Source organism: Nelusetta ayraudi, unplaced genomic scaffold (genome assembly GCF_046127955.1).
Source record: "Nelusetta ayraudi isolate G7.1 ecotype Tasmania unplaced genomic scaffold, CSIRO-AGI_Nayr_v1 ptg000058l, whole genome shotgun sequence".
Taxonomy (NCBI): Eukaryota; Metazoa; Chordata; class Actinopteri; order Tetraodontiformes; family Monacanthidae; genus Nelusetta; species Nelusetta ayraudi.
In genome coordinates this window covers 1,067,521-1,079,767 of record NW_027466108.1, presented here as the reverse complement: position 1 = coordinate 1,079,767, position 12,247 = coordinate 1,067,521, and the positions used below count along the sequence as shown (strand labels likewise).

General features: G+C 42.1%; 2 protein-coding genes across 4 annotated transcripts; both read right to left on the bottom strand.

The window, feature by feature from the left end:
• Positions 1–521: 521 nt before the first annotated feature.
• On the bottom strand, positions 522–3,376 carry gins4 (GINS complex subunit 4 (Sld5 homolog)). Of its 2 annotated transcripts, XM_076038949.1 has the most exons (8): positions 3,106–3,373; positions 2,884–2,970; positions 1,953–2,066; positions 1,775–1,872; positions 1,591–1,679; positions 1,377–1,467; positions 1,138–1,242; positions 522–888 (listed from the first exon to the last, which is right to left on the bottom strand). In XM_076038949.1, the coding sequence occupies exons 1-7, from the start codon at positions 3,202–3,204 to the stop codon at positions 1,146–1,148; spliced, it is 675 nt and encodes a 224-aa protein (XP_075895064.1). In that variant the 5' UTR covers positions 3,205–3,373; the 3' UTR covers positions 522–888; positions 1,138–1,145. The 2 variants fall into 2 exon arrangements, with proteins under 2 accessions (XP_075895064.1, XP_075895066.1); XM_076038951.1 differs by lacking the exon at positions 2,884–2,970 and having other exon boundaries at positions 3,106–3,376.
• A 656-nt stretch (positions 3,377–4,032) lies between these two features.
• arid5a (AT-rich interactive domain 5A) lies at positions 4,033–11,221 on the bottom strand. Of its 2 annotated transcripts, XM_076039000.1 has the most exons (7): positions 11,118–11,221; positions 9,967–10,037; positions 7,421–7,589; positions 7,207–7,259; positions 6,132–6,229; positions 5,886–6,045; positions 4,033–5,801 (listed from the first exon to the last, which is right to left on the bottom strand). In XM_076039000.1, the coding sequence occupies exons 1-7, from the start codon at positions 11,119–11,121 to the stop codon at positions 4,575–4,577; spliced, it is 1,782 nt and encodes a 593-aa protein (XP_075895115.1). In that variant the 5' UTR covers positions 11,122–11,221; the 3' UTR covers positions 4,033–4,574. The 2 variants fall into 2 exon arrangements, with proteins under 2 accessions (XP_075895115.1, XP_075895116.1); XM_076039001.1 differs by lacking the exons at positions 7,207–7,259; positions 7,421–7,589.
• Positions 11,222–12,247: the final 1,026 nt, after the last annotated feature.

The window sequence follows — 12,247 nt, the reverse complement described above, 5'->3', positions numbered from 1 at the left end:
ACTTCTAATTTCCTGATAACGGCGGCTTGGTCTGCACAGGCGGCAGCCTGCTTCCTCAGTTTTATGAGGCTCGCCCTCGGTTCTTAATTAGTTCCACATATCTCCACAATTTCCAGTGGTGGCTCATGACTCATGGCTCTTTGAACTTACATAACGGTGTTATTGCGGCCATTATTGCCTCACAAAATGTCATACCCCGCTTTTATTGATAAATCAAAATAAAAGAGTGAATAAAAGAAAAGAAAATGCAAACCTCTGAATCTGTATAGTCAAAATCCTAATAATTCCTTAACCGCACCAGAATTAATCTCAAGGGATTATATAGGAGAGCAGTGCAAAATAATGAAAACCCTCGCAGATAAAAGAAGTGTCCTCTTCACATATCAACTCAGTGACATAAACAGCTCAGTTCGGAAAGCACTACAGCAGCAAGTGAGCTGATGAAATTTCATCTTTGAGTCATCTGACGTATCCTAGTTTGGCCGGAAAAGAGAGAAAAGCCAATAATGCGAGCAATCTGGTTGAAGTAACAGGATTTGTATTTACAAGTCAAACAGACACCAACACACCAGAATGCATGAGCATTATGTAACCAAACTTATGTTGTGACATGATTAAAAAAAGATCCAAAAATAACGTCGCTGCAGTGCCGCTCCAGTGAACCGGCTTCATTCTTCAGTAAGCACTTACTGACATTCACCACTCGTGCGCATGGGGGCAGCGAATGTCTGTGCTTACATTTCCTAAAATTAGTCTTTAATCCCGACAACAGTCAGACAGGCCGGGGCCACTCCCAGATCATCTGCATCATTAACTGCTGCGCGTCTGCGAAGCGCTGCTCAATTTCGGACCTCCTGCAGCCAAAAGCAGCCGTGCCAGCCAACGCACCTAAAACAGAGACATAATGAGTGAGCTGTGTACACAGCCTGCGTATCAAAACATACCGAGGTTCTTCAAGGTACATCATTATCAAGACAAAAAAAAAGAGGTGAGGGCTAAAAATAAATCCAGATGTCACCACAAAGCGGCGCATTATGTAAGATCTGCAAAGAGGAATTTGCCGATCTGTTGTTTCAGAGGGTGTGAGGGCAGCACTTGGCGACACAGTTGCCACGTTCAAAGTCACCGTTTACTCACTTTCACATTCAGATTAACTGCACAGCTCCACTTGAGACGAGTGGGGCGATGGTTCGATAGCGCATGAGATGCTGAGAGCCCTCTTCAAGGTCCACAACGTACTCTCTGAGAGGAAAATGTAACATCGCCAGTTTAGTATCCATGCAGAAAAGAGACAAAAGCGTCAACTGACAAAAGGCAACACTGCCACCCAGTGGGGATAAATAAAAAAAACGAGGACAAAGTGGAAAAAGAGGTACCTCTGATCGTCTGTTTCAGGTTCAACCAAGATGTTTTCCTGCCGCTCTTTCACACGCAGGAACACAAAGGAGTCCAAACAAGGCTCTGGCACTGCCGTCACAATAGAAACAGTTTAATTTTAAAAGTCTGATATATATTCAGCTGGGATTCATTTGGATCAGGGGTGTCAAACATGAGTAGTGCCAGCTAAAGTCAATCAAAGTGAAACTCTACCTGCTTTGAGCATGTCCACACTCTGCAGGTTGGAGGGCATGCGCCTCAGTGCGACAACCCTCAGGTAGCTCTCTGTGTTGGCGTAGTACCTGTGGGCCAGGTGAACGTGCCGTTAGTTGTTATGCTCACAGTGGAAGCGAGAAACGAAAAGCATTACATGGAAAGAAAAACCAATCCCACTCACTCTTTGGCAAAGGAAAACTCTTCCGGCGAAAGCAATGACGGCTCTCCAGCCTTTCGAGAATTTTGTCTCTCCAGGACATGGGGGAAAAACTTTTCAATCTAAACAAAGATTGAGCATTTGTAATATTCCACCATGATGAAATGTCAGGGTTTTTTCTTTGGCCCATTACCCAACTGACCTTCTGCAGACGGGAGCGCAAGTAGCTGCTTAGCATAAAGCGGATCCTGTCTATTTCCATGCGGTGGATTCCAGCCTTAGCGTCGCCCTTCTTCACCCGTTGCAGGTTGTCCTCCTGTCAGCACGAAGAGGTCAACACAAGATGTAAACAGTTTCCTTTATTTGGGGTGAGTTACAAGCAGAGAAAAACACATTATCTAAAATATGTTTCCATTAGTTTTAGGTAAGCAGCTGTGTGTTGCTGGTAATGAGACGAGGGTCATAAAGGTCAAACGACTGTGATCAGCGGGGGAAGCTGTTAGAATGTCTGGATGGGGGAAGTTGCTAATTAGGATTTATATACAAACACTGTTGATCAGACATTTTAGAGTTCTGGATATGATGATGTGCCTTCAAACAAACAGTAATCAAAGGTTCTATTTATAGGCATTTATATGTCTTCATTTAAAAAAAAAAATAAATAAATAAATAAAATAAAAATAAAAATCTGGACTAAAATAGAGCAGTTCTGCTCAGTTGATTATCCAAAAAGCTACAACACACCTACAGATATAGAGCATATTTTTGCCTCTTGTTGACAATACAGAAAAAGAATGTACACATAAACATAAATAATAATGTAAGAGTGGAAGGAGAGGCAAAACTCACAGTGGAAATTAAAATATTAAAATAATAAATATAATATGTTGGTGTTTAGACCGCAATACTATTGCTAATTAACCGCCATCGATTACAATGCGGTGTGTATAGAGGACTTGCGCTTGCGCATTTCTGTCAACGGTTCATCAACATCAAGCGTCGGGGGGGGAACTCAGTCAAGCGTTCGTCCTACAAATGTGTGGGTTGGCATTTCCATCGGTGCGCTGTGCACGGTCACTCGTGCTCGAGAACACAGAGACAGTAGGCGGGAAGGTGTTCCCCGGTAAGTTTACCATGTGAGTCAGCTGCTCCATCACACACTCCACCACCTCCGACTTGTTTTCAAGCAGCTCCGGAGAGAACTTCTCATTCAGCCAAGCCTGCCACACAAACAACCACGACACACGAAGACTGTTGACACGTGTCTCGAGGGGTGACATTCACGTGTTGTAAGGCGTTTGCAACACGTAGCTAGACAAGACAACGCGATATTTCCTGTGTTAAAATGAGCTTACTTCTTCCAGTTTGCCGATCAGCTCCGCCGGAGTCATGAGCTCCTCCTGCGTGTCATCTTGGTTGATGTCGCTGCCGTCGTCAGACGCAGCGTCCGACATGTTTTTATTATCTATCTCCTTACTTTAAGTCCCCGATTTAGCTTTTAGAAACACGAGTTCGCGGAAGCAAAGTTGTCAGTGCGCAACGTCTGCCAAAGTGCAGTCGCGACAATAGCGGCCACAGGTCGGCTGGAGGAGAGTCCTTGTTTATTCGCGCCACTACCGTCTTCTCGCGAGAGATCACGCGTTTAGCGTTCCTCCTTCCGGATGTTTTACCCGCGGACGGTCTGAGCGAGGTACTGTTCTTGAACGCTTGCATGTAGAACTCCGCTGGCTACAATCTTAAGGGAATCATCCAGTCAAATTTTCTGGTGTCATCCTGCCACAACGCATGTTTTTTTTTCTTCTTCTAAATATATCTATAAAGCAGCACTTCCTGCTAGCTTAAATTCAGGATATGTTTCTTTTAATCAGACTGAATACAGCTACTAATGTAAACAACCCTTTTCGGGTTTACTACGAAATATAGGTTTATAATGGACGTAATGTAAAATAACATATGCTGTACACATATATAAATACGTGTCTGCAAACACTATCTTGATTTGTTTTTCAGTTAATAACCAAAACAAAACAGATAATTTAATAGACATAAGGAATAAAGCCAATCAAACACATCTGTGACGTGCTGTCTCAAGCATATCAAGAGACATCTAGAATGCACATGGCATTACCCACACCCATTTAAAAAGGTTGTGCTATGGTATTATCCAAAACATTTGATTTATTTAATGGAAATTTGTCACTTGATGGATTTTCCCCCTGAATAATAATAATAATAAAAAAAAAACCACACACTTGAAGTTAGACTAGTAGCGATTTCCCCCCCAAAGAAATAAGAACAACAAACTTTCTGTAATAACGTGATAACATTTTTTATTTTTATTTCTGGCTGTTAGTTTTGTACTCACTCACTCACTCACTCTTTTTAACATATCTGAAAAAAATACACCTGTAATTACCAATCTCAGATGTGGTACATACACTGATACACACAGCTGCATGTGGCAATGCAGTTTCATTAATACCCCACAAACTCAACAGAATACAGTACAGGGTTCTTGGCTGTTCAGCAAAATGAAATGAAATTAACCATATTCCATTTTGTGTAAAGTGTTTAAATAAAGAATGAATTGATCACATTTATCTGTTAAATACTATTAATGTCAAGTAAAGCTTTACTGTTTTATTGGAAATATAATGCACCTATTTGAAAGAATTCAGGTGATAATTGTTTTGTACCTTTTCTGAAGGAGAATATCTTAATTTCGCTACGGAACAAGAACATGAACATGAAGCGTGTCATACAAATACCATCAGAATGGAACAGAAATCGGTGCTGTCATAGTTTTTGGGATGGACATAGATATTCACAGCTTGTACGGATAAATGGAAGGAAAGGTGTATGCATTTGGGGGATTTACCAGATTAATGGAGTATGGATATTGGTAAAGAGCAGACCCCATGAGACCAGGGTGAGCGGGGGTCACTGGGACGTGATGGTACATTAGCTGAGGTTGAGGTAGTCTCATTCTATTGGAGAGAAACCCGGGGGGCAGAAGAGGCTGGTGGCGAGAGTCTCTCACTGATTTGTTGAGACTTGACAGAACACATGACACTGGCGGCCTGGAGCCGGAATGGACCAGATTTTCCTGACTGATGGGAACTTTCTGAGGCATCGTCCTGGATTTCTCCCGCTTCTCTGCCTGACAAAGCCACGGAGGCATGTTGCTCAGCTTCTTCGCACAAGCCAAAGAGTCCTGCTGCATCAACCTGCCTTGGTGGGTTTTGAAGCCTGGACGGATGGGAGCGGGCCGCAGTGGCTGCACAGTTTTTGGAATGACTTTTGTGAAACTAGACGTTGATGCTGGACACCAGTCAGACTTCAAAGAGTAATCAGGAGACGCTATGAAAGCAGGGGGGAAATATCTTCCACCCTCTTTGTGCATTGGCTTCCAGGCTGAGTCTATAGCTGGTACTTTGAATGAGTCTGTAGTTTGGAAACTCACATGAGAACTGTCTTTATTCTGCACTTGTTTGGGTATTTGACTGCACATGACTGATTTTTGCTCCTCGATACTCGAGGGGATGTTTTTTCCTGAGTTTGAGGAGCCATGAAGGAGGCCCATCGTGGATTTGTCTTCCTTCGTTCCTGTCTCACTGTCCTCTGAAGAAACGGAGTAAGGGGAAGGGCTCCGGGAGGATGATGATGATAAAGGAATGGGAGAGCCATCGGAAAATTTGCAGTTGTGACTGGAGGATGCACGGGCCGGAGATTGGGAGCAGTGAATGACAGACGGTCTCTCTTTGTCCTCGCTCGGCGGGCTCAGAGGCAACTTAAGGCTGGCCTGAGCCACTCGCTTCTTTTTCTCCAGAGGGGAGATGACCTCTCCGGCTGCAGATGGGATGTGAGCAGTCCAGGGGCTGGTTGTGGGAACCTGCGCGAGGCGAGCGTAGACCGAGGTGCAACAATCAGCAGGAGCCCTGCTTGGGCAGTCTGGATTGCTTCTATCAGCGGTGGCAGGCCAGAGAGCAGGGTGAGGCTGCATCACTGCTTCACTTTGGGAGGTAGCCTCTGGACTTCTCTGGTGAAGCATCTAAAAACAATAACAAAAAGTATGTTGGACGCTTGCCGTCGCCAATGCTTATTTTGCTCCTGTAAAATGTTTTCTGGATGTTACCTCAGGATCCATCTCTCGATCTGAATGACTCCGCTTCCTTTTCTTCTCAGTCTTTTGAACTTTGCCATCCAAATTTCGCTTGTAAGGTTTTCGTGGTTTGCTGGGTGGCAGGGGTTTGTCTTCCTCTCCCTTTATGTGTCTCTCGAATGGCAGCACGAGCCTGATGAAACATATTTTGCAATTGTGAATTGTTGCCGCAGCAATTTGCTGTGCTAGTTTTTTTCTGGAAACACAGTCGGCCCTTACTTTTCATAGTGTCTACGAGTGCAAGTAGCAGCGCTGGTGCTCCCTGGACTCCCACCCAGCTCATCGTACACTTTCTTCCAAAGACGACGCGCTGTCACCTGTTGGATGACACAGTGGAAATGAAGAAGGTCACGACAAATACATAAAACATAGAAAACGGTCGATGATGAATCTTGCAACTCTGACGTTTGTCTTGGACAGTGTGAACGAGACTGTCAAAGAGTAGAATTCTTCATGATAAAATGATTTATAGATAACAATTCCTATTGTCACCTAGATATTTTACACGCCAGAGAGCACAGAAATAGGTCCATCAAACTGATCGTATTGAGAACAAATCTCCAAGAAAAGCAAAAGAAGAAATGGATGGACTTTTCCTTATTTTTGCGGCGACAGAACCACACTTATTATAAAAGCGTCCACTGAAGTCATGTATCACGTTGGAAAAACAGAACCGCTGCTTTCTCATAAACTGTCTTAACAGTCAAATTATTTTTGACACCAGGGAGAGAGCCCCCTGCTGGCTATTTGGAACTCATCCATGTTCTTTTAAACCAAGTGCACATTGCCTGCACACTTGGGAGCCACGAAAGAGTCATTTCCAGCCAGCAATTTGAGTAAATCGCTAAATGATGTGTGGTAAAATTCAAATCTTCACACATGCAACACCCTCTGAGTGAGTGTGGCTTCTCTGTCACAGTGCCAGCCATTGGCTGCGATGCTGGTAAAGTTGCAAAGCTTGCTTTGTTGTAAAGTACTGGTGGAATTCTTTTATGCGTAGAGCTGTCATAATTTTTCTCACACACAATGGAGTGATCGTGGTTCGTACCAGCACCCAACTGCGCCTGAAGCCCCTGCATTGTATCTTGTGTCCTCTCACTATGAGTTGCTTCTGTCGCAGTTCGTCCCACGGTAGCAACATCAAACGCGAGAGAAACTCAGCAGCCCTGCAGCATAGACACCCTCTGCTGTGGTAGAAACCACCATGTCACAGTGCCTGACCTGCTGTGCATTTTACACAGAGATACATGCAAAGTTTTTTTTTCTAGTCGTTAGATGATTAACTGTTACTTACTGAATCATAGCCCCCCAGGGTCTCCACAGCTTTGAAGATCCTCCATAGATTAACTATGACAGCAAATGACATGCAGCGTAAGTTAAAATAAAAGTAATTTAATTTGGCTACATTTACATTAATGTATTATTATTATTATTATTATTATTATTATTATTATTATTTTAAATTCAAAGCTGTGTGAAGTATTAACAGCACAGTGGTAATGACTCACTCTGCTTGAAGCCCAGATGTGGAATCCTTTCTATGGGTGAACTTCTGTTCTTCATAAAAGCATGCAGGTTTGCTGCAAACACTTTCTCTTCCACCTGTGACAGATTAGGCCCCATGTCTTCCTCACATTTAGTCATGGAGTCGTGGATCTCAATGACAGTCGCAGAGTCCTGCAGTGCCAAGAAACCCAAATGAATCAGACGCAAACCAAAAAAAAAAAACGACATCCTTTTAGTCAAAATCAGGTGACTCGACCGATTGCACTGACGTAGAAACCGGGTTTTACAGTTGAAGGGGATTATTGCAGATGAGCAAAGATGATACTGACTGAAATCTCCTGGGGTGCAAATGTTGAAATGAAACATCAAAATCGGTGGGGAAGGTTTTACCGCTACTTTCATTAGATAACCGCTATACATCCTGTCTGAGGAGAAAGCAGCAGACTTGTGGGGTTTTTGGTCTCGACTTGTCTGTCGCTGGTATTGAAAACCCGACAGTCTAAAACAAACAGAGGGCATGAATTAAACTTGCATGAGTTGAACAACACGCAAAATAAACTAGTGTGTAACAGTTGTGGAAAAAATATAAATATATATCTTTGTGTGCGTACATATAAATATATATGTATATAAAAAGAAAAATATATATATACGTTGTCTGGCCATTGAAACTTATATTTAAACCATTGTTTGTCCATTTCTTTGTAATCTACTCAAAAGAGGATTTGAAGAAACAGTTTTTTTTTAAGTGTGGCGCTACCCAGAAGTCGTGTACGAGAAATTGACAATGTCACTATCTGTGGTTTGCGAGAAAGGAGAAATGAAACAGTGAAGGCATGCAAAATTAAAATCATCAGTTGAAGACATTTCAAGAAAACCGTGAAACAGCGATGACCTAACAACAGAAGTTGGACGACGGGGTTTCAATTACATTATGAGTGAACACTGGCCTTCATGGCTTTTGAATGTCGATTGATTCACTTCTCTCTTCTTCTGCAAATCACAGACTACGGGTTTTCACACCACCTGTTCCAATGTGAAAGTCTCACAATGCCGCTGCCGGTGATAAATTTTTTGGGGGGATGGTGTGTCACAGGAAACCACAATCAACAATGTCAATATCTTAAACATGCTTCACCGAAGGCAGATGCTGCATTATTTTGAAGGCACACTTTTGTACAATAAATGACTTGAGGTGGTTTCATATTGAATTGGGTTCCTCTAGGAGGTTTCTGGTTCCGAGAAGTAGGCAACCAGGGTGAGTAATAGTGAAGGTGCAGGCCTCTAACCAAGATGGCCCTGACTGAGTCACAGTTCAGCAGCTTCACACGGTCGTTCCCAGACTTTCCACCATAGCGACTGCTGATATTTTGTTTGTGCTAAAACCTCAGAACGTTTGCATCACACAAGACGTTTTGTCTTCATCTCAAGCGCTCTTGAGCTGGAGATGACGAGCTAAAAAAGGCTTTTTGAGGATCCTGGACTTGATTCACTGGAATTCATGGCTCTTTCAGTTATTTTAAGATACTGCTTGCAAAACTTTCGGGTCCATGAGCAAGTTATTGTATTGAGGAAGTAGATGCAATAATGAAAGCTGCATTTTACCTAAAAAAACAAAAAAAAAAAGAAAAAAAAAGTTTTGTTTTTAAGGCAATTGAACTTTTAACCGCAAACAAGGTTAACTGTTTTTTCTCTGGATTTTTTTTTGGACGTGGACACTTGATCACTTTATTTTGAACTTTGGGCTAAAAAAAATCTGATGTTATTCTAAACGTGACCCTATGAATATAAGTGTGCACATAAGTCACAGTCGAGGGGAAGAAAAAAAGTCAACATAGCACACATTCAAAGGGACAGGAAGTACACGTTGGACTCTATTTTTAGGAGGAGCTTGTGTGTGTTTTTTTTTTATTTAACTGTTTAGAGAATCTTTTGCAACGGAGCGGTGCTCTCCGATGTTACTAATTTCCACTACACTAGGTGATTTTTCTTTTTTTTTTTTGGAAAAGAGTGTGGGTGATGTCAGTGCGCAGTTCACATGTGACTCTCGCAATGATTGTCAGTGGCGTGCTGGAATGATGCAAAGGGAAGGCCAGAAGTCACCACAGAAACCACCAGGCTTTCGGCTAACATCGCTCTTTGGAAATTAGTTGAGCTAATTTGCGCTTCTCATATTGGGCCTCTCTCCGTTTCGGTTACCAGAACGCTCTCTCCCAGGACCTCGTGAACCTTTCTGCGTGTGTCTTTCGAGTGCACTGCGGCAGCATCTGGTGCGTTTTTCAGGGCCCTCTCGGAAGACAGACGAGAGTCACTTATTCCCCGGTTAGTCATTTCGCAAACGTTGAGATGAAACAAATGCACTAACGCAATCAGCACTTTGGCGCTTGGCTGCTATCTGAAATTAACTAAAAAAGGGAAATGAAAACGCAAAGCATAACTCCCTCTGAGCAGTCATTCCTGTAGTCACTGATTAACTGTAACTGGAAATTGCCCAGCCGGCTGCCAGTAGACCAACTGACATTTAGCCTGTGTGACAGTGGTGCATCACCTGCGTCTCTGTCCCCGACTCATCCTCGCTGGCCGCTGCCGGTTGTGACGCCTCACTGTGGTCCTCCTGATCTTCAGGCACAAGACAAAGGAGAGACACATTTACATCATTTGACATTCGGTGAAACCAGGCCATTTGACCCTGCGCTACAAATGAATTCACAACAGGTCGGCGTCACTGCCAGGAACGCGTTGAGCAATTTCTGTAATGGGCAGCACAAAAAATAGAAATCTGTCGAGCACGGAGTCAACCGAGCATGATATGAAACCACAGGTTTCAAAACCGCTTCCTGCTCAAGAACACAACCGCTTGCATGCTGTATACGATATTGTAAAACATACTTTGAGTACAACAATGGCGAGATAATCTGAAGTTGGGATCCGTGAAATGTTAAACTCTGTGTTATCTTCGGACATCACGGAGGTGATTCTTTTCAAGGCCGTAGAGCTTTCGAGCAGCGACAGTGGAGATGTTGTCATGTTCCGGTGTGTGTGTGTTGTTTTGCCTCTACTTAGTCTATGTATTTGATAGGGAAAATGACACAAAGAGCTCTCTGGGCGAGGTGTGACTGGGGGACAAAGTAATTCTGAGAATTTGAGCGCTGCAGCTCTTCTGTCACATTCGAAATCATTCGCGAGTCAAAACCAATATGCTTCTCTTTTGAGATCATTTATTTCCTGTACTGTGGCTTGAACCATAAATTCTGCTTTCAGTCGTTTTGAACTTCTCCATTCTACACGATCAAGAAGTATTTTTGACATATTTCCTGGCATCAGTCCACTGCCTTGAATGCACCTCCAAAGAATGTGTGAAATACACTTAAACAGTTTTGATTTAAGCAGATATTTATCTGAGTCATGATAAATAGCATGAAGGCAGAAATATTGCTGTTGATCCGGTTGACGATAAAATAAAGAAGAAATCTGATTTTCGAGATGAATGTAATTTAGGCTAGATTTACTTTCTCAAAAGCAGACACAAAAGCACAAAATGTGTCATTTGACAAACACATTCGTAAAAAATATAATCAAAATTACATGCGAATTATTCTCAAAAAACAAAAACATTCATTCCCCTCATGAGACTTAAACAATGCAGGATTTTATCTAATCAGCAGGTCTCCTTCTAAACAAGATAGATGTTATTCTCACCCATTTTTCAGAAGTGCTCCTCGGGTCTTCAGGAAGCCTTGACAGTGTTCGCCTGACTGTAAAAGTGTTGCGGCGTCCTCTTCAACTTCACAACACGAAATAGGAAGGTGCGTCCCAGAAGACTTTGATTGGTCGACTGCAATGACTCTGGGAAACTGAGTTCTTACTATTCTGGCGGTTCAGAAAACACTTCTTCTGAGTGGCAGGAGGCGAATTTCAAAATGACAAAACCAGCATTTGGGTTTTTATTTGTTCAGATAATCTATGGACCCAACTGTTGAACTCTTTTGAGCAAAAGGAGACAAATGAAAGTGAAATTTTGAATTTTTTTTTTTTTTTCCAAGCAACACTTGAATCACATCCCTCTTTACTGGTTAAAAAAAAGTGTTTTTATTTTTGATGCAGTGTTTGTGTCATAATTATGGAAAATTGTCGTCACAAATCTCAATAACATAATGGCAAAGTTGAATGAGGAAATAATTATTATATTACATCTTGCATGTGTGTTTTTTTGTTTTTTTCCTGTTTTGTATTTTCCATAATCGAATGTGACTGACAGAATTCTTGAGTAAGCGTCACACATTTCCTGCAGGGGACATTACACAATGCAGCAGTGCAGGACAAAGTGATTCAGTCTAAACTACAGAACAGTTTTAGTCTTTAAATCCATTTGGAGGCACATTACACTGCATTTGTATGTCTGCCAGTGATTAAATCAGAATGGGATACGGTCAGACGTAATAGCAAAAGAACTCTTTAATCATCCCCGTCACTTTCATTAGTATCATTATTCATACTAAAATACTCAACATCAAACACATCTTTGTTTAACTGAAATGAAAAAAGTAAATAAAACTGTTTTTGTTTTTACATTTATAGGCGGTTTTTACAAGTTACAGAACAACATACAAGTAAAATTTGATCTTGTGTATGTTGAAATGTTGCATATTAAACCAGCAATCAGCTTTTTGTTGCACTTTCTAAGGGTAATCGAACAGAACTGAATATGTTGACTGAATATTCCAGAACAGAGCAGGAGTCGACACCCTGAAACCCGACAACAGCGACGGCTGTGTGTCCACCTTCAGTACTACATTTACTCAAGTCATCCAAAGAATGCAAATGGATTG